We start from the raw sequence: 25456 nt of genomic DNA on the forward strand, positions 1-25456 counted from the left end.
ACACATCCAGGGAACATTTACAATACCACAAAAGTGATGGCATTACTGATTCAGGTCTTGTTTCTGCCAATATTTCTTATTCAGAGAGAGTGTAGACATAATATTTTACCCGACTGCTTTGGGAGACAGATATTGACACTGAATTGATGGACTTGGTCTGTGAATGGTCAGACCCCCATCACTGGGAACTCCAGAACAAACTCAAATCGGACTTCTGAGATTCAAAGTTCAGAACAGTGTGCGAGTTTCAGAATGAAAACTCTCAATTCTGTTCTCTATTTTACATTTGATGTACAAGTTTGACAGACAACAGCAAATCTACTAGAAAGACTTTTAAGAGGATATTTCAACAAAGGTCTAAAAAAAACCCTGTAAATACGATACTGCTGTCCAGAAATTACACCCTTCTCATAAAAAAAACACCATCCCGACTAAGCCCCCTCCATCCCTTGTTCTTCATGCGACCTATAGTGACCTCAGCATCAGCTGTGAGTCATCTGTCACCACCCGTCACCAGCCCGGGAGCGGACTGCCATTCTCATCCGGCCTGTTCGCTGTCAGGCCAGATGTGTCCTCTGATATCGCTTCACCAGTTCAGCCAACTCGGAACAGGTGGTCTCTGACCTCTGCGTGCGTCTGTTATGTCGAGGTGGCATCCGGTCAGTCTGGGGCAGAGGGACAGATAAAGGGACGCCTGAAAGAGAATTTTAGACGTGCAGAGATGCCTCAAGGGTTTTCTTAATATTTTACAGCCGTTTTTTTTCTACATTTGACGACACTGAGTTTCCTCTAATGTGTATATTCTCCTACATAAACCATCTGCCCACTGCAGCACGTCAGAGGTGTGGTACAAGTTTCTTTATTTTTTTTACCCAAAGCCACCCCTCTGGCTTCTCTGGCTGGTGCTCGCTGTCATTGCAGATTCTCTTCATTGCATATTCCTCATAGCAACGTCTTTTTATGACACTGCAGTTCACAGTTAATACTGCAGGGCTGCATGTTAGAAATAGGTTTGTTCTTTTAAAGAAGCTTTGTGGGAAGGTTCAGACTTTACAGGTTTTTATTCGTTAAAATCGACCCGATTGGCTCTGATCGTGGCCTTGACGTTAGTTCGGAACACGCCTGTTATAATGTTTATCTCCTTTTTTAGCAGCAACAGCAATCAAAGTTGTTGTACAAAGGCCTTTTTAAGGATCCAAGCAGTGCTCAGACTCTCAACGCCTTTGATTCTCGTCCAAATAATGACGTTTGGAACATAAAATGCCTGAAATGGTGTCCAAGGCACCTGTAAGGTTCTGTTTGATAGAGTGTTCCAAGCTAGCAGCTAATTTGTGAATATTTAACTCAAAGTAAGCATTGTTTTGCTTGGAAGACTTAAGGAGGTGAGGAAGACAGAAGCAATGTGCAGTACAACTTAACTTTAATGCTACTTTAGGAGACATGTAGTGAAAATATTAAAGGTTTAGGAGTTAAACATGACAGAATCAAGGGGGGGAGAAAGAACAAATGACCACTAAGATGAATCTGAATGCAGAGAAAGTCTTTGCTGGCAGCTTTTCCGTGAAGGCTCATCCTTTCTTTGCTTAAATCTGCTGAGCCCATGCAGTTTGCACATTTGGCACCGCTGCAGAGCACACCTGTTCCAAGGCCAGCGTGAAATGATCTCGGTCCAGACCAGTATACACACAGTACCAGATCCAATTAATAAACTGCTGTTTGTTAGCCGCTTGGCGCCGTCCCAGGAAAACTTGGCTATAGTCAGACAAGTACAGATGTACTGAGAAAAGAAATCTGCGGGGGTCCTGTGTGTGTGTGTGTCTGTATGTGTGTGTGTTTCGTAGGTAGCGTACGTGAAGCCGGGATGAGGAGTCGGAGTCTTTTTGTTTTTGGACACCTTGTAAATTTTTATTGCACAAACGACTTGAGCTGAAGTTGATTTCCCTCGGCGGTGGAGGCGATCTCTTCTGTGTCATTTCTGCCCACTAGGATCAAAATGTCAGATTCTTTTTTGAATAGCAGTATAGGTGCAGAAGCTGTTTATGTATTTCACAGACTTTGTCGCTTTTACAATGTATCACCATCGAGGCAGCTGCCAAAACCAAAGGCCTGCAAAGCTCAGTTGAAAATGTGCCTGTTTGTGAATGTCGGTGCCAAAGAAGTCAGTTCAGAGTAAATGTTAGTACTGTTGCGCTCTGTTAATTCAGAGTTTTGGCTTTGGTCAGCTCTGTACCTGAGCAGCACATTTGGAGGCGACTTAGTTCAGCCTCTTTTATAATTTTTTTTATGCCATTACATACTGACTTATATTTTCCAAATGCCAGCTCTCAAAATTGGTAGCTTGACGTGGTTGAAAAGGAGAAAATGTTTGCCCATTTTCATAAGAGCAATGACCTTGTCATATGCAATATTTAAGGCTTGACATGTTGTACCGTGCAAACAGAGGCGGACTGACATGCAGACTTGTGCCAGCAGCGGCTGCTTTGAAGTATAGCATTGATCAATGGCACAGTTGGCCTGCTTCAAATGATTAATGGTGGTCGTATGGGACATTCCGCATTAGTCTTGATTAAAGACTTCAATACGACTGTCTGGGGGACCAGGATCCTTGTGTGTGTGAGCGAGAGAGAAAGTAAAAGAAAGAGGAAGGAGTGGTGAAGATATACAACTGAGCCCATCTACTGAAGGATTCCACAGTTAGTATTATAATTTATGTTTTCTAGGACCCAGTGTTATGAGAAGTTGTTCATTACCAGAGCTGATCTGAGGAACCTTTTTCATTTAGGGAGATTGTATGCAACCTATGTAATGATTAATAAATGCATATTGAATGTAAATCATTTATTTTGCATACATTATTTTAACAGCTAGAAAAGAAATCAAAAACCTAACGTCAGCTTTTGTTTTTAGCCACGAGCTACGGTTAACGCCAAACCAAGCAAGGCAGCATCAGACAAACCTTTGACTATAGAATGAATAAAGCAACTGTATGTTTTATAGCTTATTACTTTATTTTTTTCATTTGTAAACGGAGGGATGTATGCCTTCTCAAGCAAGTTACATACTTTTGGTTAAACAAAAGAAGCCAAAGCACTCAAATGTTCCATGTTGTCTAAAAACAACCAAACATCACTGTATTATTTATGCAGCCACCATCTGCCAAAATCTTAATAAACATCAGGAACTCTTTAAGGACTGAGCTATAAAGTGAGATTAATAAGGTATGTAAGAGTTTCAAACATCATGAAAGTGGCTCGCTTTTCACCTGACAGGATCACCATGGTAACTCACGCTGCAGAGCCAACCTGCTCTGTAGGAAGTTCTATTCAGTTCTTTTCCCCACCATGTTCTCTGCGAGCAATGCAGACTCTCAGCTGGGGGAATACATTATCTTTGCAAACCTGTTGAGCCGTACGCTAGTAGTGTCACTGAAGGAAGCTGTGCAGTTACAATAGCGTGAACTGTATGCATCACGGTGCCACAGGAACCTGCAAAAAATACAACATGTACTTTTATACTTGGTCCTGATTTACTGCTGAATCTGTTTTTACACTGCTGGTATTGCAGCTAATAGAACACAGATTTAAAAATAATTAGTTTACTGATATTTATAACTCCTTATGTTTAATCAATAACATTAATTTGATGTTGATTTGGGCAAAGTTGAAAGTAATATCCTTCATTATGGGAGAGCTTCAGACCCAAATTCACTTCTTGATTGTTACGTTAAAGTAAGAAGTTTAAAGTTTAACATCCCTAATGTGCCACTTTGCAATAAGCAGCAGGCGTTGAGAGAGACAGTTTACTACCAACCTTCCTCTCTTGCATCATGTGCAATAATGCTGCTTTTTACTGTAACCCCCTTTTTCTTTCTTTTTTCTTTCCCCCATTATAACAACCTGTTTCTCTTAAACGAGGTAGATGGCACACGATTGATCCATTCTGTGCAGAACACAGGTCACATGACACATCAAATGTCCCCTTTTTGTGGGAGAGTGCACAAAGCCTGAAAAGACTCAAAGGAGCACATTTTAAAATGTATTTATTTTATAGATAATCACTTACAGATAGTACAGAGAACTGAAAAAGTGTTTTGTGTTGTTGCCTTTTTTTTTTGGTAGTGCCAAAAAATAGAATATATAGTACTAAGGTTTGATGCCCAAAAAAAAAAAAAATCGTTTTAAAGTTTTGACTCTAAGTTTTTGAAAAACTGTTATTTTGCAGATTTTCCCTATTTTGTAAAATTATAAAATCACAGAAAAAAAAGAACTAAAAATAAATAAATAAACAGGCCAACACTGTAAATAGTTTCCATATGAAAAGTCAGTATTTTTACAAATGGCAATTAAAATTTAAATCTGCAAAAATCCTTATTATATTACAGTTGTTTGCTGTAATTTGTAAAAAAAAAAAAAAAAAAAAAAGCTATGTTAACGACTTAAATATGTAATTTTATAAACGGTTTTATCCCAATTTTTTTCCTGTGTTGACACATAATATCCAATAAGAGCAAAACAAAAAATGAATCAAGTTAAATGTTGAGTGTGTGGGGGAAAAAACAGGCCAAAACTTGCATAATGTCCATTTCAATGCATAAAATTACACCTTTTTTTTCTTTCTTTTTTTTTTTTTTTTTACTGTTGTTAAATCGGCTGAAACTATCATCATTTTACAGATATTTCCTTTAATTTTCACCACTTTTACAGCTTTTTAACATTATGGGATTTTAACTATTCAGCCATTTTTAACAAACTTGTTCTGGCACCCTTGCTGTCAGGCTTTCACAATTTTATTTACAGCTTTGTTTTTTCGATTGTCTTTTTTTTTTTCCTTACAGTGCAGCATCTTTTCCTGCACCCCACCACTTATACAGTGAATACAGTTACGTTAAATGTCAACTAATAATCAGTCTTTTCTCTATATTGTAAATCTCTTGTTTTGAAATGTGTGCTACTGTTGGTGTGTACAGTTTACTAAAGAAATGCAATATGGATTGTCATTGTGATTTACTTCAATCTCATTCAAGTATGTTGCTTTTTGTTTTTTGTTTTTTTACATCAAAATCAGCCTTTTCGGCTTTTCTCCTTGAAACCCAATGAGCTGGATGTGTTCGCACTGTAACGAGCTCTCTGCACTAGACCATGCGTTTCCCAGTGAGAACATTTCCTTTCATTCTTCTGTGGCAGGAAAGAAAAGAGGAAAGAGCCCTTTTGAAACACATGGCCACATCTAAACAACATCATTATGTTTTTGACAAAAAAAAAAAAAAAAAAAAATTCCCCATAGCAACATCCTTGGTGTGTTTTTCCATGGGAAAGAAGATGCACTCGATTTCAATAACACAGCTGACAATGCCGAGATCTCTGTGGATGTGTGGCACCACAGAGGAGCTGTATTATTACCCAGTCCGTTCAATGAGGAGAGTCTTAGGCCAGACAAAGAGAGATCCCCCTTAATTGGATCTGTCAAGAGTGTGAGATAAGTTGAACTGTACGTGGCTCCGTCTTTCTATTTATGTGGAAACCAATTGGCTGCTTTGCTCGTTTGGCTGTCAGCTGTGACGCCTAATCAGACAAAAAAAGTTTGTTTGCGTAGCTAGTTAATACTAATGAGTTTCCGTGCAGTCTAAATAAACACATGCTGACCTAATGACCCGATCGCGGTCAGAAACTAGGTGGACGTTGAGCACCAGCAGACTTCACAAGCAACACTTTGGCAGTCGCCTTCCGTCGCTTCCTCTGTTCCTGCGATCAGGTTGTGACGCTTTCTTCCCGTCACGTCTGTCTATATTCAGGTTTTTTTTTTCTTCTGTCGCCGTCCTTTCCTCCCACGCTCCCCACGCTTGTGTTTTTCGCCGTGCAGCTCTTCTGTCACCGCGCAACCTGAAACCCTGTCAAAGCCGCCAGTGGGGAACGTTGGACCTGGGGCTGCCGTTCGGTGCCAACACACGTGTAGTTGGACTTTGGTGCCAAGTCTCTGTATGACTTTCCTTTGGATTGCCAAGACATTTTGTTGTGCCTGTCACAATCAATTCACGCAATATTAGGTTAAACACCAGTTACCTACCTACAGGGGGTTGTGTCGGCTGATTTGTTGCACCTTGCTTCATTGTGTATGCCAGTTATTCTCTTATTTCCCAGTGTGATGTGGTTTAATATTTTTTGAATATGCCACTTAGATTCCCAACAGCACTCGCTGATAAAACTCCTCTTTGATTAAAGGAATATTTCCACATTTTGGAAACCGTGCAGATATGTGTGTATATATGTTAAATATAAAGCGCAGAGAGTGGATGCAGGAATAAACGTAGCCTGGTTCTGTCAAGAGGTGACAAATTCTACGCTAATAAACTTTGTTTTTTGTATGAATTTAACAAATGACATGTAGCATTATTTTCTTTTTACTTCATGGTTGCCTAACCATGAAGCAACCAAGCTCTTGTTTATTATGCATTTTTTATTTCTCTTTGCTATTTGATCTGATCAAACAGCAAAGGATTAAAAATATAAGGAAAAAATACATTTGAAAAAAAATATATGAACATTTTTAAATATGGGCTGCAAGGTGGAGCAGTGGCTAGTATCGTTGCCTCGCAGCTAGAAGGTCGCCGGTTCGCGTCCCGGTGAGGACACCCGGGATCTTTCTGCGTCGAGTTTGCATGTTCTCCCCGTGCAGCGTGGGTTCTCTCCGGGTTCTCTGGCTTCCTCCCAAAAACATGTTGAGGTTAGTTGGTGATTCTAAATTGTCTGTAGGTGTGAATGTGAGTGTGCTTGGTTGTCTGTCTCTAAGTGTAGCCCTGTGATAGACTGGTGACCTGTCCAGGGTGTCCCCTGCCTTCACCCTAAGTCAGCTGGGATAGACTCCAGCCCCCCACGACCCTAGTGAGGATTAAGTGGCATATAGATGATGAGTAGATGGATTTAACCAATGAGATGGAGCATTATTTTCTTTTTTCTTCGTGGTTGCTTAAAGCTGGATTTTATCACCGTTAACCAAAGCCAGACTACCTGTTTTCCCTTTTTTTCACACAGGTTAACTGCCGCAACTAAAGGTCCTTCACCTTCTCTCGGCTTTTTGTCCGCCAGGTCGAAAAACAAGCTAATTTGGCAGTCAGATTTACCCCACGTCTCCTTTCACACCGAGTGCATGCGTGCCAGAGAAAAATCCCAAAACACAAAACGCACATCTTGTCTCTTTGAGTATCGATCTGATTGTGAATTCCACCTCTTGCTTCTTCTTCTTCTTCTTTTTTTTTTTTTTTATTTGCCCCGATGACATTGTAGTTGTAGTTTTTGTTAAGCTCAGGGCACATAGTAATCGCATTTTGCCTCCTGCCATCTTTAATTAGTTGGCTGAAGAGTTTGTGGATAATGCAGAGCGCCCTTGGGGAAAGTTGCCCAGTCTTGAAGGACGGTAAGTAAAAAAAAAAAAAAGAGGGAGAGAGAGCAGTCTCAGGTGTTGCTTGAGGAAAAGATTAGAGTGGTAGTTTTTTTGACCGGTGGGATCAGAGCCAAGCTTGCTCAAAGTCTCTCTTATAGACTTCATTTTTTTCCCCCCCTCCTCTTTAAGTCTCTCCCTATCCTCGGTTCACTTTCTCTCTTTGCCTCCCTCATTCCCTAAAAGTGTGATTGATTTTTCAGACTTAGAAATCTGCCGCAAGATTAGTGGTGAGCCATTTTTTAGCCAAGTGATACTTTTAAGATGATTTTGCTACAAAGACAATCGCATACGTTAGACTTTCTATGTACATACGTGCATTTTCTGACGATTTATTACAACACAAAATCAAGAATTTGTGGCTCTGAAATCGTTCCAGGTATTGCTGTAATTGTGCTTTCAGTGAAACAGTTTAATGCATTAATGCACTGATGTCAGCACATGGCATCATCTATTTGTTCCCTTGCTACAGACCTATTTTTAGGGCTCTGTGGCAGCAGAGAGTATGGAAAGGTTGTTGTCACAGCACTTAGTCAATATGGTGAGATTGTGTTTTGTAATTTTTTTCTCTCTCTCTCTCTCTCTCTCTTTATCTCTATATGTTCACATCTCATTCATGCATGGGAACAGAGTGAACCATGTCCCAGCTTTTAACTGTACATATACTGTACAGAGAGTGGGCCATTTGTCAAGGGTGCTAACAAGGAGAGCTCTTAGGATCAAGCGAGCATAAGCGATTTAATGTAATGTTTCTGCACACTTTCCAGACAGTAAGAGCTTCCAAATGTGAGCACAGAGATAATGCATTCGCAGCCTTGTTCACAGATTCATTGAAGAAGCTGCAGCTCTTTTTTTTACATTTTAAACCACACACTGTGATATACTCAATATGGCGTCAGTGAATGAACTATCGCCTCGGTGTAGGTGAGCAGAAAATCTATTATCTGCGCTGGAGTTTTCAATATGGTGGAGTGCGGCTACAGATGTTGATGATGCATAATATCCATATTTATCCTGGCCATCATTTGTCTGCATCAGCAGGAAACATGTCTTGCAGTGCGTGGCACATGAGCGATTGCATTACTTGGCTGCGCATGGATTTCTCATGATAATAAAATGCACGTGTGATCGGTACATTATCATGCATGTTCACGCATTTGTCCGTGACATGATGCAGCCATTAGCGCGCGGCCTGTCATGAAATCACACTTCCTGGACTCATGAATCAGCCCGCAGTAGAGTGTGTCATAATCACGCTTCACACACAGCCTCCCAAAAGCCTTCGCGGTAAAAGCTTGTTGTAAAGGCTTTAATGAGAAATCCTTTTCAAAGCAGAAATTGCTTTGTGTGTGATTCACATCCTTTTCTATATCTCCGTATGGCACCAGAGAATGGGTCAATTGTAGTGGACCCATGAGAAATAAGGACTGTTCTGCTTCAGACAGCACAGTTCAGCAGCTGCTTCACGCTCCGACTTTATCTGATATGGTTAATGCCAGCAGTAGTTCTCGCCCTGCCATCGTTCATAAAGGTGATATAGGATCCAGATTATAGGGATTGTTGAGATTTCTGCTGATGCTCCTGAGCTAAAGCTACAGATCTGCAGCATTATCATGTATGTTGCAGATCTATTCAGATGATAGTCTGCCTCACTGAAATCACTTACTGTGTGCCAGCTCAACAGAATATCATCTGGAGGCATTTCACAGCTCTGGCAGGTCACTTCTGCAGATTTCTGCACGATAAGTCTCCATCCTAAAATGTACTGATTTACATAACGGGGACTTGCTTTTTGTCCCCCAAAAGGACAAAAGCGCATAAACAGAGTTATTCTCCCTGCAACATACAAGTAATATGAATAGGAAATGTGTTCCCAATAAATCCAGATGGGTTTTTGTAAACAAGGTAGACCGGAAGTAGATCGTATGATATCACTAATGGAGGGGAATTTTTTTGCTGTGCTGGGTCCAAGTTGAATTTGACAATAGAGTGACAGCAGGACGGTGTTAATGCAGAAACCAGTGGGGACTTTTTTTTGTATGGGGAAAAACATACAGTTGCTGTTTGGACAATAATGAGTGAATGTATAATGATTTAAAATATAGCAGGAAATGTCAGATTTATGAGTCATAGTTATTGTCTAATTTAGTTGTAAAATGTGTTTTCTTTGATTAAACTGGCCAATTTTTAAGGTTAATTTTACATTATTACAACTGGGGTCTTTAGTATTCAAGTTTTGACAGTCATGTATGATAATGTTTTACTCACCACACTGACTGAGTAGTTAGGGAAGTCAAATGATCAGTAGTCTGACTAATCAGATGTAGACTGTGGGTGTAATCCTCCCATTGGTTGTGCATTTCATGAGGCTTTTCTGCTCCCCTTCTGCTATCTGTGAGTTGTCAAAGTTCCTTTCACTCTGGGAAACAACAATAACAGCGTCCAGGGAAGCAACCTACTACACTGAACATTTCAAGTTATTCCATAGATCTGGATCGTGCAGTAAGGCAGCCCTGCTGGTACTTTTCTTTGCTTTTTTTTCTGTAAATTAGCCTTTTCAGTAACAATATACGCCTCATTGTGTGCAAATGTTCCACCTAAACAATTCCCCTGCTACCATTTTGCAGGGACACCGTCCTTGGCGTAGCTCACCAAATACTATTGTGATGGGTTTATTAAAAAAAAAAAAATGCATACAAGTAAAGTTTTTCTACACTATAGCAGGATGATAATGAGGTTTCTCATTCTGCAGCTCATTCTGTGCTGTAGAATAGTCTGGCTGTACAAAACTAAATGATCAGCTGCAGACAAGCAAGTGTACCTTTCAGAAAGCAACCGCCGCTGAAAGCTGGTTCAACTTAAAAATATCAGCCTTAAAAATCTACGTGAACCCAACTGAGGCAGAATAATGTGTTTAAAATGTGTTGTGCATTTTTAAATGGGATTTAAGTAGTTAAGGTTAATAAAAATATAATGTTTAACTGAACCAACAACTTTGATTTTGTGATTGTTAAAAAAAAACCCTCTTAACATGGCATACAGCAAGTTCCATCCATCCATCCATCCATCCATCCATCACTAGGGACACCCTGGACAGGTCACCAGTCTATGACAGGGCTGCACTTAGAGACAGACAACCAAGCACACTCACATTCACACCTACAGATAATTTAGAATCACCAATTAACCTCAACATGTTTTTGAACTGTGTGGGAGGAAGCCAGAGAACCCAGAGAGAACCCACACTGCACGGGGAGAACATGCAAACTCCACGCAGAAAGATCCCGGGTGTCCTCACCGGGACACGAACCGGCGATCCTCTTGCTGCTAACCACAGTGGTCTCCATTCATATATTTTGCAAAAACTTCCCAGAAAAAGGGTCTCTGTGGCATTTTATCTCATTTTATCTCTTGAGCAACGCCTGCTAGAAAGTCTGCTAACTCCACATAATGAATCATTTCAAGTGAAAAGACTTTATCTCAAGTGTTTGTCTAATCTGAAGTGGTCAGACTAAACCTTGGAGTTGAATCAGCTTAAAATTAATGAATGTAGTGTATATATTTGTAGCCGAGTCTACTGAATTCTTGTATTATGTTTAACAGTGTGCCTTGTTAGACATTTATTTTAGTGGTGTTGCTTCTTTCCCACGTCTCAGCGATTAATTTTGACACTTTAATGTTAATATAAACAACAGAGAAGGTTGCCAAACCTACAAAAACAACACCAAAGTTGTGATACACTTGATTTATCTTCTGAAGGTATTACTACCTCACGGCTTCAAGATACACTGTCGAGTTTGACCTCTGGAAGATCAGTGACACTTTTTGTAATCCCTTTTATAGAGCGGCTTTATGACTTCTATGCCCTGTGGTCAGTGGGTGAATAAATGTAGCGTGGTAAACACATTTTAGACATGCTCCAGACTGTTCACGTTCTCTCTAGTGAGCAACTGGGACCTAAAATTAGAGCTCTGATTAACTTAAAAGCGCTTTGTTGTTTTACCACCCGTGGCCCATCCAATAATTGACACCTCCTGCTCAATACCCAGCAACCCCGATGACTTGCGTTCCACAGCATCAGCACCAGTGACAGATTGCTCACCCTGATCCTCGTGTTTAAATGATACATCAGTGCCAAGTGAAAGTTTCCATCCCCACCATGTTTGCAGGGTAATGGACTGGAGAATGACAGATTGCGTGCTATTATCTTATTGGAGAATCAGTGCAGCATCCATGAAAGTGTAAAGAGCGGGGCTTAATGACGTGAGACATTTTTTAAGACGAGGGGAAGAATGCTTCATGCGGTCTGGGACTGCAGAGATGATGGTGTGGGACGTGCAGTCAGCGGCGCAACAATATGTTATAATAAAGCAAGTCGTCTGATGCCGCACAAGCGCCGCTTTTGCTGTTCAAAGTTGTCCGTCTGTTAAGTCGTAGGATTTCCAACATGGAACAAAAGTGTTGGATTGCGTGGATTCGTTGTCACTGTGGGAGAGCAGGAGTTGATTCATAGTGATATGCACCAGTTATTTCATGGATTTTTTTTCTTTTTTTTTTGTCAGGAAAGAAAGTGATGACAGAGGAAGACAAAAATAAAAGGGAAGAAAAATGAAAGACATCTTTAATGTCTTTTCTGCTCGGCTCTTAATTGCATATTTCCCCCGAAGACAAAAAAAAAAAAGTATGGCTGAACAATGAGGCTGCCCAGGGGAACCACCATAGATTAATTGGACAGATAGAAACCCTCTGACATTAACATTTATGCATTTGTTTACTCTTTTTCAATGAATAATAATAGGCCACCTCCCTTGAAGATCCCTAGTCTCTCATTAGTTCCGGTGTATAGCTTGTTATGGATGGGAATATTAAAGCAGCAAACGGGGGGAAAAAAACTGTTCATTTCAGTTTTGGGCAGGCATACAAAAACTATTTCCAGAGGTTGTTTAGAGTACTTCTTTCTCTCAGAATTTAATGAAGATTTGATGCTTCTGCTCGCACTTGTTATTTATATTATCAACGCCAGTGTGCCGACGAACATTAAGGAAGGTTAAATGGCCTTTTGTTGTGACAAATTACACAAAGGATGCAATTTACTGTGTGATGGGGTGTTGTTTTTTTTTCAGTATTTTGTATTTTTCAGTGATTAAGTTTAAAAAAATCTGTCAACTCAATGATGATTTAGGCTTTCATTTTATAAATGAGTCGGTTATGGTTCCTCTCTTTTCCCATGCTATCGCTTCTTACAGTAAATGACCCACATTAGCTGTAGATGATCTTTCAATTATAATTTTAATAATTTCAATTAGTTTTCCCAAACAGACGTGATAATACAATGTGGAGGAGTTAAATGACACCCCTATTATCCCTGAAGCAAAACAACACGGATACAGCAGTTTGCTGATTATGTCTGTTTTCACCGGAAACATGTATATTTCATAAAACGGCAACAAAGCACAGTAGCACAGAACAAGTTTCTCATCAACCCCAACCTACTTAGAAACATTATTCTCGATAATTAGTTTAAACCCTGACTCTACCTTAAGGTGATTAATATGAATAATAGAAATGATACAAAACAAATGATGAGAGCCAAATGACTGAAGTTATCACTGGATCCTTCGCAAGTCGTCGATTCATTTGTTTCTAAATGCAGAAAACACTTCATGCGTAGGGAGGATTTCCTCAGTTTGCTGGTTACCGCACCGATCCAGCATGTGTTCAGCGCTCTGCTATCAAGAGCACATTTCAGTAACAGCTTATAATATAAAGAGTTTATGGTTCACTGCTTGTTAGTGGTGCTGATGTTGCCCTCCAGGCATTTCAAGCTTGTGCGATCATCATCTGGTGCCCAGAAATGTTTTCTGTGCTCCTTTTGTTTGGGTAATAAGAAATCTGTGCTCTCCTTCAGCCACACATTCCACATTAACAGCAGTCTGATGTTTAGCTTCGTATGCGCGGAGCATTAATTACAACAAACAGCCTCGGTGGTGCAATATGCGGACAGGATACAAACGCCAGAGGCTAATTCTGCACATGATGGACAGGTCGAGCCTGCGTTCTAGCAGCTGACCATGCCCAGAGAGAAGTTGGCTGGCCTGGAATCATGCACGGGGCTCACTCCTATTACTGTAGATGAGCGCATTTTCCCTCGCACTGATTTGACAAACTATTCCCTTTAAAGGGAGCAAGAGCAATATGACATCATGCTCTTTGTACAGTTACGAGGAAAAATATGTTTAGTGTGGGAATCATTTTATGGTGTTAAATATTCCGGACGTGTAGGCCAGCAGCTATGAAACGGTTCATTCTTTAACAGCTCCGCTGTGCCTCGCTGCTCTTAGTTGTGGTGGTTGCCGTTGAGTTCACAAAAAATAATAATAACAGTGATATAGCTTCAGTACAAATTGCAATATTTCACACCCAAACTCAAGTATGCTTTCATTAGTAGTCTGAAATGGTTCGGGGCTCGACACCAGAGTTTTTTAATCCTCGTTTTTGCACCTGCAGCCTTTCATTTATATCAAAATCCTGTTATCGGTTGCTAAGAGTTTTTAAGACTCCATAGTAGTAAAAAGTGGTGCCAGTAGAAAGCAATGGGTGGTTAAAAAAAAAAAAAAAGAAGAAATCTCTGGAAGCGTGAAAGGTTACAATCACCGTGCTATAAAAGAAAATAAAGCCCTTTGGAGATATAAAGAACATACTGTATGTGAGTGAAAGGAGGCATATTCAGAGGGAAGAAATTGACTCCAGCGATCTTTGAGTTCTTGAGACCTTCACATGCCGTAACGGTGATACCGTCACCTTTCACTCAAATGCTGGCAAGTGATCAGGAGAGTGGAGGAGAGATACCTGCAGTGCATCATTGTCATCAAAGGATTTCCTTTTTAGAGGAATGCTGTCCAGTTCTCATCAGTCACTGACCACCGGCTGCCTTCAATCCCTCTCCTTTCAAGGAAACAAAACCCCATACGACCTGCTATCATTTCCCCTTATCACTTCCTGTCAACCCTCATATATTATCCGTTATGTCGCTTACATTCTTCGTTTTATTCGGTAATAAGTCTTCAAAGAGATCACACGGTCCTGTGATGCGGCTCATACGTGGAGAATGTATGTTTTGCCTGTGATGTAGTTGTTTTCAGAGCATGTGTGCGTGCGAGGGAGAAGCAGCCCCCGCTAACTGTATCACTGTACTATGATTCATCATTCACCTCTGCTTTCCAGCGTAGGGAGCCTTGTTTCTCCCTCTGTGGTTTGTTTTACTGATGTGATGACTTCACTCGCCTTAGGCACCACATCACACACACAGCCACGAAGCCTGAGGTAAAGGACACAGACAGAAGAATGTAAAGGCAAGTTTTTATTTGGAGATGAACAACAGTAACGTGAACGCGAGTTATGGCTCTTACTCATCGCTGCGGCTTGTATGTTGCGGGCCGGAGTCGTCGGTGCATTCGTATCTGCGGGGTCTTTAATCTCTGTAAAAACAAACTTGGTAGAAATGTCACAGGGATTCTTTTTCTTCTCTTTTCCCTGTGATCAGAACGTTATTTGAGGAAAAGTGTCGTCATCTGGACCTTTTGTGAACTCACTGCAGAATGATTTAAAAGTGAACAAGCTGCTCTTTCTGTGACTTTTATCTAAGCAGGCAGGGATCTTGACTCATTAAGGAGCTATCTTTGCTTTGGTCAGTCAGTATTTAAATAGGCTTGGCACGCCAGCCCGCTTGTTTAATATTCATCTGCTGCCTGCTGAAGCGTTTATATTGGAAAATTTTTGTCTGCCCTCGCATGAATGTGACTTCTTGGTCTCGCTAATGGCTAAGGTGCTCGGCCACTTGGTCAGCTGGTCGACCAATTTGGTCCGGGCCGAGGAGTGTCGACGTATTTTGGACGGGTTAGCAGGTAATTTGTGCCTCGGAGGATGAATGCAAATTACTCGAGGCCAATTCAGGCTTCCTGCGTCCGGATACGTGTGCGTTTTTGTTCTCCCAAACTGTACAGCTTGTTATGGAGACGAGCTGTCTGAGGACATTTTTCATCATCCACACCTTTATAATTCATCATTAAAGGAGCTGTAATTGAAGAAGTGCTGCTGGACCTGGGAGGTGCTTTGATTCATACATACTCTACATCTACAACACAGTGGGAAATTCTCCAGGTATCCCGTGCAGCGTCCCACCCACTGTGCCCGGCACTCCTCAGGAATAATTACACCGACGCGGCGCTACGGTCGAATCTGCTGCTACAATATGTCCTGCGAAAAAGTGCAAAGTCACAGCTAGACTTTCAGAAACATCCACAGGAATCTTTTTTTTTTTTTCTGTGTTTGAGATGAGGGACAATGTGACATTTATGGCTGCGATATCGAAACAAGCAGGAGTCTAAACAAGTCGCTGCAGATATTGTAGGTGCAGGAGAGGATTACTAATGACTCTGGTGGTCTTGTGGTATCAACTTTGCAGCGAAATATCTCAACATCTGCTTGACAGACTGGCACAAAGTTCGCCGCGGATATTCCTTCTTCCCCGCGGACGAATCCACCTGACTTCAGTCATTTTTTATTCCAGAGTAAAGTGTCTTTACAGCGATTTCATTAAATTTGATACAGACAATCATGTTCCCCAAGGAATGAATTGTAATAAGCTCAGTGTTTCCCCAATGCTTAATAATCCACCACCAGCAGGCCAGATTTCACCAGCAAAACTAATGACCTTCTCATGGGCCTCAGCTGCAGTGTTATCAAACTGAGATGGTGAACATTTCACCTGCTACATATCAGCAAGTTAGCACCGTCATGCTGATGAAGGCAGGTAGGTTGAAGCACTTAAATGAAGCTGCACACCTTGAAGTTCATCTCCAGGATTAAACAACTCATTGGATAAACATCAAAATGACATATGGAAAAGCGCCCGACATACATGAAAATCTCTTAATGACTTTAAATGTCTTAGATGTACAGTCGTGACTCGATAATCTGAAACTAAATGTAAAATCTTTTATGTCGGATAGCACGGCGGTCGGATTGTCAAGATGGAGGTCAAGATACAAGAAGGGCTTGATGCTTGAAGGCTCATTTGTTGTTAATATTCGTTGTTTATAGTTGTTGTAATAACTAGTGTATTGTTAGAACACTACACATGACTGGACTTCACGCCTAATTGACTGGTGTGATTGTGCATGTTCCGACCACTTCCACTCCAGGGGAGCACTCTGACGGGATGGAAGTGGTCGGAACGCACAGGCAGTACTTGGCTGCTGATGCCAGTTTAGTTAGCGCTCACACTTCTGTTTCCACCATCGACAGTGGCGGATACGCTCCACCGTTACAATCCTTGTTTACTTCCGCAAACACTGAGCATGCTCACTGCGTGTGACGTCGTCGTGTCCTCTTCTGCACATGCGGGGCACTTTTGGGTCGTATGAAGTTCACACAGCAGATCACATACAAGTCACATTTAATTGGAAATGTGAACAAAATCGCAAAAAAATCATATTTCACTAAAAAATCCAAACTGAGCATTAAGTCCTGCAGTCTGAACGTAGTCAATCTGTCGGATTGTTAAATCACATTGTACGCCGTTATCCTTATTTGTGACATAAAATGTCATGTCGGAGTCAGAATCCAAGACTGTCGGTATGTTAAGGCTATTTTTCATGGATTCTGTTCGTTTTTCCTAAAAACCTGTCGGATAGCAAAGTTTTCTGATTGTTAAGGCTCGGATTATCGCATCACGACTGTGCCTCTATATATGTGCCTCCTTTACTATGCGCGTCCCACTAAATATGCAATCTGCCATTCGCTTGCAGCTTAAGCACACCAGCTCACCGTTGCTTAAACACTGTGAAACCATATCACACTAGTTGTTGAAGCTTAGTTGTTGATTGAAATGTTGCAGCCACAGATGTTTGAAGCTGATTGTGGAAAATAATAATGATGCAGAAAGCCCATTGCTGGTTTGGTACAAATGAAACCCTGCAAGTCTGAATCTGTGTTTTTGAGGCTGTACATTGCAGCTCAAAGGTGGAAACGCCATGACGTTTGCTGCTTAATTTGCTCATGACGCATGTTAACAAGGTAAAAAACTTCAATTTCAGTGAGACTGCACATAGATCAGATAACCAGTATTATAGTTAAGGTAGTAAAGCTGGCTTTTATCAGTGGAGAAGAGATTTATTTTGACTTTTACAGGCTCCAGTTGTGTGCATCTGTAGCCAAGAGAAGCACAAACGGACATGATGACTCTTTCACTAAACCACTGAAGTAGACTGAAGGAAGGCACTCCTTTATTTCTGCAGTTCAGGGGATTTTTCTGTTGTGCTCCCTCCCACCCTCATCTCCGTCTCTCCCTAGTTTTCTCTGGCTTTGCTGGCTTTGTACACTCCAGTGCACCCACCACAGCCAAGCCTAAGCTGAAGGGACACTGAGCTGTATGTAAATCAATTTGGAACGCAGCCGTATGTGGAAATAGAATTAGACTTGTCAGCCACACCTCTTTAGTTCCTCCTCTCTTCTTCATCTCCCTCTTCTTCTTCTGTAGTAGTCTACTCTTCTATTTTTTTTTAATTTTATTTTGGAGTTTGGCATATGCTGCCATAAGTGGCTGCTATAGGAAGGCTTAGGGTTAGGCTTGTGGGGGGAGAGGGGATTAAAAGAAATCACTGAAGTTAGCAGTCTTCAAAGGAAGCAGAGCGACTGCGAGAGGAGCCACATTCCTTCTCAAATGGCTTCATGCTCAAGGGGATTTGTGTAATGGTGAATTATTACACGAGGCATAGAGTCACATATATGTAAATGAGTCGCAACACTTTAAAATTTGCACAGAACATTGTACTACTCTCAGTGTGCCTGAGAGAAAGATGATATTAAAAAAAAAAGAAGAAGAAAAAAAACGGATTCATGTAAAAGACGAGCGCTTCGTTCCAGCTTCATCGATTACGCTGCTGTCGCCACTCGGCGTCTGCTTGGTTTTATTTGCTCCTTTCCAATAAAACTCATCAAAAACACATGTTTGCTTCGGCGACAACAACAACTTTTATCTGCCATAATTTCAGATATGGCAGAAAATCACATCTGCCAGTTTGTTGTTTGTGTTTTTTTAACGCAGCAGAGTAAGGAAGAAGGATTCTCTATGGGCCGCTGTAATGAGTTTTCATGTCTGCATGTACCTGGCATTGTGTGAGTCATATCTCTGGCAGCTATTCATCGATCGCTGTGTAGGATAAACTGTATGTTAGAAAATCCACTCGTGTCTACAGGTGGAAGGAGAACAGGAGCATCTGTGGTCATTTGAGACATGAGGGCTCAGCGGTCAAAGGCTAAAGATCAGCTATTGCGGCAACACAATGCGTGTTCTTGCGTGTAGGTGTCTTCTGATCTGAGTTTCCCTGGAAGGCCTCTTTTCAAATATTGAATCATACTGCTAATTATATTCCAACAGTACGAGCATGAGCAGCATACTCAGACTCAAAAGGCAAGCGTTGAAAAGCTATTCATCCGGCTTTCTTGAAACAATCAATAATTCATGCAGCAAATTAATTTTCAGAGAAGTGAAATTAATTGTGAAAAGTTGTTTGTACCATGCTGAATAAAAGAGATGATTTTTTTTTTTAAAGACGAATAACCTCCCAGTGGTGCCGTTAAAGAGCCGTCATTCATCACAATTAACCTGGGCGACTATTAGTGAATTGTTAATTCGATGTTAGTCTGCGTCTAATGAATCGCAGCACACGCACACGAGGAGTCCGCCGTGGCCGACTTAAGCAGATTTATATCGTATTTTGGAAAAAGGAAATGAAGTTTTTCTGTCAGGAATATATATTATAACTCAGCATGATGGCAAAGTCACACTTCATAACACAGCTTTTTTTTAACAGCTGCAGCTTTAAAATTAATTCAGTTTGATGCTAAAACCATCATTTTCTTCGTGTACAATAAAGACACAGGATTATTTTTGCACATCCATTCGGCGCTCTGCATTCTCCCTCCATTCAGAACTTTTACCACCTGCCTTGTGGCTAAGAAATGAGCTATAATCACAAAGAAGTATTCTGATTTTCAGACTTTTTCTCCTCTGTGGTGTCGGGGAAAAAAATGAGCAATGTGAATCTGCTCTCAATGAAAATTCAGTTTTTTAAATGCACATATGCTCAGGAGATAGTAAAACCAAGGCCTGTTTTTAAAGGATTGTGTCAGTCCAACAGCTCAGATTTATTTCTCTGTACTGGGAAAATAAAAGGCAAACAGGGAGACATTAAAGCACAACAGAAATGGGAACCAAAAAAAAAAAAAAAGCGTCTGATCCGCAGCGTGGTCATTTTGGGCTGCGAAAGATACACAATCCCACACCACGGAGCTGAAAGGTAACCAGCGAGGGCAGAGGAAGCTGTCTTCAAACACACAGTAAACATTTGTGGCCTCATAAACTGTGTGTACTGCTGCCAAGGAGTTGATTACAGGGAGATTCCACCATGTAAATCCTGCAGCTTTTCTGCAGTGTGTGTCGTGGTACCAGCCAGGGGCCACGCTGCCCCTAAGCTGGCTTTCCCAACATGTCCCCGAAAATACGGCACGGGAGCATTTGCTGGGAATTACCGCTCACATGACACAAATCCCATCTTTTACTGCAAACACAACATTTTGAATTCCTTTCAGCTAAAGCGTCGCAGTGATCGGTGCTGTTTGGTCTGTGGCTGTTTGTCAGTGTCGCTTTTTAAACACTGCTTTTGCAAGTTCAGCATGAACATTTAGCCATTTTTCCATTAGGCATACACTCCCCTCTTATGTGCCATCCATTTTAATGAGACATACCGGGCCTCCTCAAAGTGATTACTGGCCGCTTGGCTTATCAGATTTGGTTTAGAGCTTGCTAATGGCATGATAAGGCACATTAAAGCGATAATAAGTATTTAATGAAGTTAAATGTGGTCAGGCTCGGGGCACAGAGGATTGATCCTTTTTTAAACAGGTCATAAAAAAATTAACTTTAAATATCCAGATAAGATATTAAATGGTCCTGAAGTATGGAAAAAAAAAAAAGTGCATTATTGGCTTAATCCAGTCTCATGTAATTCTGGTTTTCGGCACATGAAGGCTGTGTGGGATGGCACAGCAATGTGGGATATGTGTGATTCCCTCTGCGATTTGGCAAACGCCGCGTTCCAGATTTTAAATCCCCTCCATCTCCTCTGCTGTCCTTTCGACGGGGCAGTTTTTGGGCTCAGCAGGTGAACTTGTGCATCAGAATCATCTTTGGAAATGTGTGAAAAGTTCTCACCATTTTTTAAAAGTTACAGTTGTAGAAATAGCTGTCAGAGTTCTGGGGGTTTTCACCTCCCTGTCGTTCTCTCTCTCACTCTGTTTCTAATGCATGCATTCACACACATCCTGAGATCATCCTGCCTGATGTCAGTGTGATTATGCAGCTGCAAAAGATGGGTGTTCCTACTGCTCCTTTGCCAGTGCTCGGGGTGGGGCTCACTGTGTCCATCTGTTCATGGCCTGAGGAGGAAAACGCATACGCGGCGACACTCCATTTAAAACATGTCCACGGACGCGCACACATACGCGGAGAAACGCACGTGCACAAAATAATTACCTCAGCAGGGATTCAACTCAGTCATGCTGAATGCCAGGGGATTCAAGGACACGTACAAATCACCTAATAAATTCACAGAAAATCAAGTCTCTCCTAGACTCAAAATGCAAAGTATTCCATCCACATCATCTCCCAAAAAATCCTTACAAGCGACACTGCATCTGCATAAAAAGGTCAACTGAGGAGTTTTCTCGGTGCTCATAAAACACAACCTGTTTCCTCTTCGGTGCAGATTCACAGTGTTGCTAAAAAAAAAAATGTTTGATGTGTCTGTTCCGTTTTTGTTCTCTTCTTCTTAGGGGTCTTTTTGCGAGCCATTACACTGAGACGCATTACCGGGAGGATGGAAGTGCAGTCACCGGTGCTCACAACTTCACGGTACGGCGGCACTCAAGTGCTTTTGACATTTATGGTCAAGTTGGCGTGCAGCGGTACTCGGCTGTCACGTTGTAAAAACGGACCCTTTGACAGTGTTCACCAAGCCAGATGTTAGGTTTTTTTTTCCTTTTATAGAGGATCAGATTTTTGTATTGAAATATGCACTGTAACTTATGCATTAGTTTAGAATTAAATATAGGATTGGAATGAGATAGTGTTTCATTGTGTTTTAATTGCTTCAGGCTGACCCAGTGTGCATTTGAACAGCCTCTCTGTTGCTGCGCAGGACATCCATCCCGTGGCCTACTTGATGATAAGCTGCGTTTTATGCCGGTTGTTTTTCAGCCAACATTGCCATCAGGATTTTATTATGGAATCCCCTTTAAGCAGTTGATGTATTCCTGTCTGCTTGTTTCATTCTCTGTATGCTATCCGTGTCAAGCAAAGTGCCCGCTACTCTTTAGAAAATGAAGAAAAGATTGTCGTTTTAAATTTCAAGTACCTGTCAAGGCCAGTCATTGTGGCGCTTGAAGGGTTGAAATCAGTTTTGTGTGGCTCGCGAAAGCAGATCCGGGCACAGACGCTTCTTCTCTCTGTGATATTTTTTACTTAACATGACAGCAGGTTGACGTTTTTAGCAGCCATTGTAGAGGAGAATTTCTCTGGTGTTGCAGGAACCTGTGATTTATGAGTTAGACAATCGCAATGAAATCACGACGAGCAGCCACGAGGACAGCTTGACCGGTTGCTCACAGCTCGGAGGAGCAGCGTTTGGTAATTCGGCGATGACTGACAAGTCAATTTCTCGCAAAGTTATGCAAACAATTTTCCACACACTGTCTCTTTCCTCCCTTCAGTTTTTGCGTGGGAGGATGTTCCAGGCGTTGCATCAGGCTGTCAGATTGACATACTGTATTGTTTTAGATAATCTTCATGCAGCTGCACGCTTTAACTCCGCAGGCAGCCATGTGCTAATCACGGATCGGTTGAAAGACACGTATTGTAAACTGCCATTCTATGAATTATCTAAATACAAAAGCATTACTGGAAATGTGATGATTTTACTGCTGCTCCTCTAACCCGAGCTGAACTGTAAATCTAGATTTAAATCAACTCCTTACAGGAAGCAGCTTTGCAGCAGGTCGGTAATTTATGCGGCGCAGACGGCCATTATTCAAAGCTCTCCAGTCTTTGGTTTAAATATTTCGCTCAGTTTAAACATCATAAAGCTCCCGAGAAGAGCTGGAACGAGCCCATACGTGATATATAACATGTAATACTTCAGCACAGAGTGAAACAAGAGGATTTCTCTGAAACGTAGAAAAACTTAAGGGGAAAGAAAGGAAATAAATTGGATGCTGAGAGGTTAATCAAGATGTATTGTGTCTCCGTTCTCCTCTCTAGCTTCAGGAAATCTTCTAAACTAAATATTTCACTTGGAATGCATTTAGCTACTGTAAAAAAAAAGAAAATTCCAGACACGTCGAGGGTAGAGAGAGAAGACAATCACTGTCGCTGGCTGATGTTATTTTTTCGTAAAAAGGTGAACTAATCTAGGTCAGTCTAAGCACAGAGCCTTTGTAGCTGTTCTATTTTTACACTTAATCTAATGAATCTCAGTTCCATTACCACCTGCCTCAGCAGCAGCTTGTAGCGAATTTGTCAAACAGAAGTTGTTGCAAATGATTGTATTTTGCAAAAAAAAAAAATCTTGCCCTAAATTATTTCCTCCTGGAGTTCAATACCGCGGATGAGAAATGGTCAGCACGGTGACTAACGACAGTTGATTTAAGAGGAGTGGAGTGCTGCTAGACACTAAATGGAAGTCTGTATTCCCTCTTTAGGAGAGTCATTTCCTCTGCGCTCCTTGTGCTCAGACAACAGTGTTTTTACTGTGTCTGAGGAGCCTTAAATGTCCTCTTTTCCATCTACCAGGCCGCTCTGATGGAATAATGAATTTTAAACAATTACCATATTACTGTCACCTCCCATGCGTGTCAGTTCTCCTGCCTCTCCCTTTTCGACTGTGTAGGTTGCATTAATTTCAAACGGCCTGTTTGTATGGCCGGGGAGAGGAGGAACCACTGCTCCACAGAGCGCGCTAATTTAAATGAACATGAGTTGGGACGGCATCGGCGTAGCTCCCGCGTTTCTCGTCCTCTTTTGCTCTTTTGAAGTCAGGTAAGAGCTACGGGGAAACGGCGACAAACAGCTTTTTTCTTTTAATATAATACATTTTTAATCATCCATTGGGTGAAGGCGTTCATTACACAAAGTGTTTTCATCTCCAGCATGTAAAGGTTTTTCTTTTAATGAACCGTCTCTTTTCAGAACAACTGCTACTACCACGGGGAAGTGCAGGCGCATGCAAACTCTGATGTTACCCTCAGCGTCTGCTCCGGCCTTCGGTAAGGAACACAAGCGTGGTTTGGTATTCAGGCGGCATCTCCACGCTGCCCTTTAAGTGCTATTTGCCACTGCAATGTTTATATTTGTTTAAGTCACTCAGCACGGCGGCCCATCGCTCTTAAGCCCCTTAAGCGCCCTGTCAGTAAGTTGGTGTGTGACTCGCAGGAATAGGAGAAAATGTCACACCTCATTGTCCTCGCTCACAGAGGCAACCAGTAAATATCTGCACTCATTTTGGCAGTAATTGGCGTCTTGCTGTCGCTAATGACGAACACCAATTTGAAGTTTAGTTTTTTTTTTACTGGGCATTAACCAAGTCTTAAGATACACAATTTCATCTCCTGCGTAATTAAACAGCAAGAAAGCTGTTTAATTTGCCATTAGCCACCACACTAGTGGCTAATGATATAGAACATTTATTATTATTATGAACAAAGAGATCAGTTCAAAGAAAAAATAGACAGGCAGAGGTAGAATAATGTAGAACCGACCTGCCTAAAGCCACAAGGAGTTTTAACCTCAACACCCTGTGGCTTGATAAAAACATGTTTCCTTTGGCTTCAGACGGTGAAAGTGTAGAAAAAGCAGCACCTCAGTTGTCACATATTCCATTAGAGAGAGCCGCATTCAATCAAATTCTGCATTTGAGAAATTGGTCGTGCTTTGAAGCTTTGTTTTCAGCCTTGCTGCTGCTGTCTGTCTGTCTCTACAGAGGCTTCATCGCACTTGAAAACAAGACATTCATCATCGAGCCCGAGTCTGGGCATAACACCGGGACACACTTCATCTACCGGGTGGAAGAGCTCCGGCTGACCCCAGGAGCCTGCGGCCACGGCTTCAACATGTCCTCCGTTGCCCCTGAAAACCACATCAAAAGCCCCTTCCAGTCCTTCCACACGAGGGTGAGACGAGTGTTATGTCTTTTTTTTTTAATCGCGAAACCTTGTATCAGAGCCGCCGGATGTCGCGGTTCAAAGCCTGTGTTACCATCGACTTGAGCTTTCTTTATTTCACTGTCGAATGTTTCCGAAGGGGAAGACCAACGTTCAAGCCGATGAAAGATAAATGGGCGTTTGACCAAAGATGAGAATATTGGCGAGCGTGCCAGTTTGGATAGCGTCCCTCAGGGTGTCGCCTTGGGTTTGACACTCGTTTTATCTGTGTTCAGAGTCCAGAGTCAAGGGCCCACGCAGAAGGTTTGGCCAATGATTTGCATGGAGCAGGTGCAGCATCCATCTGCCCCTATTTCCAAGCAGTAAAAACTCGATTTAAGTCAGGAACGTACCTACATACAGTACTTAATGACCCCCGAGTAATGCATTACCTCGACTGCGAGTTTGTAGAAGAGAATTGGTTCTTGGGACATTGGAGAATCGGGAAATTGGGTCAAAGAGATCACGGAATATGGCTGTAAGACCTGATATGCTATTGTGTGATGTCCTGGCTCCTGTGTACAAGAGTGGAATCAGACAAAATCAGAGGCTAAGAAGAAACTTTCACTTAAAGAAATAGGGTTTCTTAAAACTAGTCACTTTCTTGCCAAGAGTTAGATGAGACAATACCTCTGTTATAATATGGATTTACAGCTAGTAATTGCTAGACTTGGCTGGAAACAAGGGGAAATATCTTGCCTAGCTC

The 25456-nt window shown here is 41.6% G+C and overlaps 1 protein-coding gene across 2 annotated transcripts in view; it reads left to right on the top strand.

Moving 5' to 3' along the window:
• Positions 1–25456, top strand: part of adam12b (ADAM metallopeptidase domain 12b) — a 95037-nt gene that overhangs the window by 20476 nt on the left and 49105 nt on the right. For both annotated transcript variants that reach the window (XM_008282348.1, XM_008282347.1), the window contains exons 4-6: positions 21331–21409; positions 23741–23817; positions 24531–24720. In XM_008282348.1, coding sequence (XP_008280570.1) covers positions 21331–21409; positions 23741–23817; positions 24531–24720 — 346 coding nt within the window. The remainder of the gene's footprint in view (positions 1–21330; positions 21410–23740; positions 23818–24530; positions 24721–25456) is intronic.

The sequence above is a fragment of the Stegastes partitus genome, unplaced genomic scaffold (assembly GCF_000690725.1).
Source record: "Stegastes partitus isolate 25-593 unplaced genomic scaffold, Stegastes_partitus-1.0.2 Scaffold267, whole genome shotgun sequence".
Classification (NCBI taxonomy): Eukaryota; Metazoa; Chordata; class Actinopteri; family Pomacentridae; genus Stegastes; species Stegastes partitus.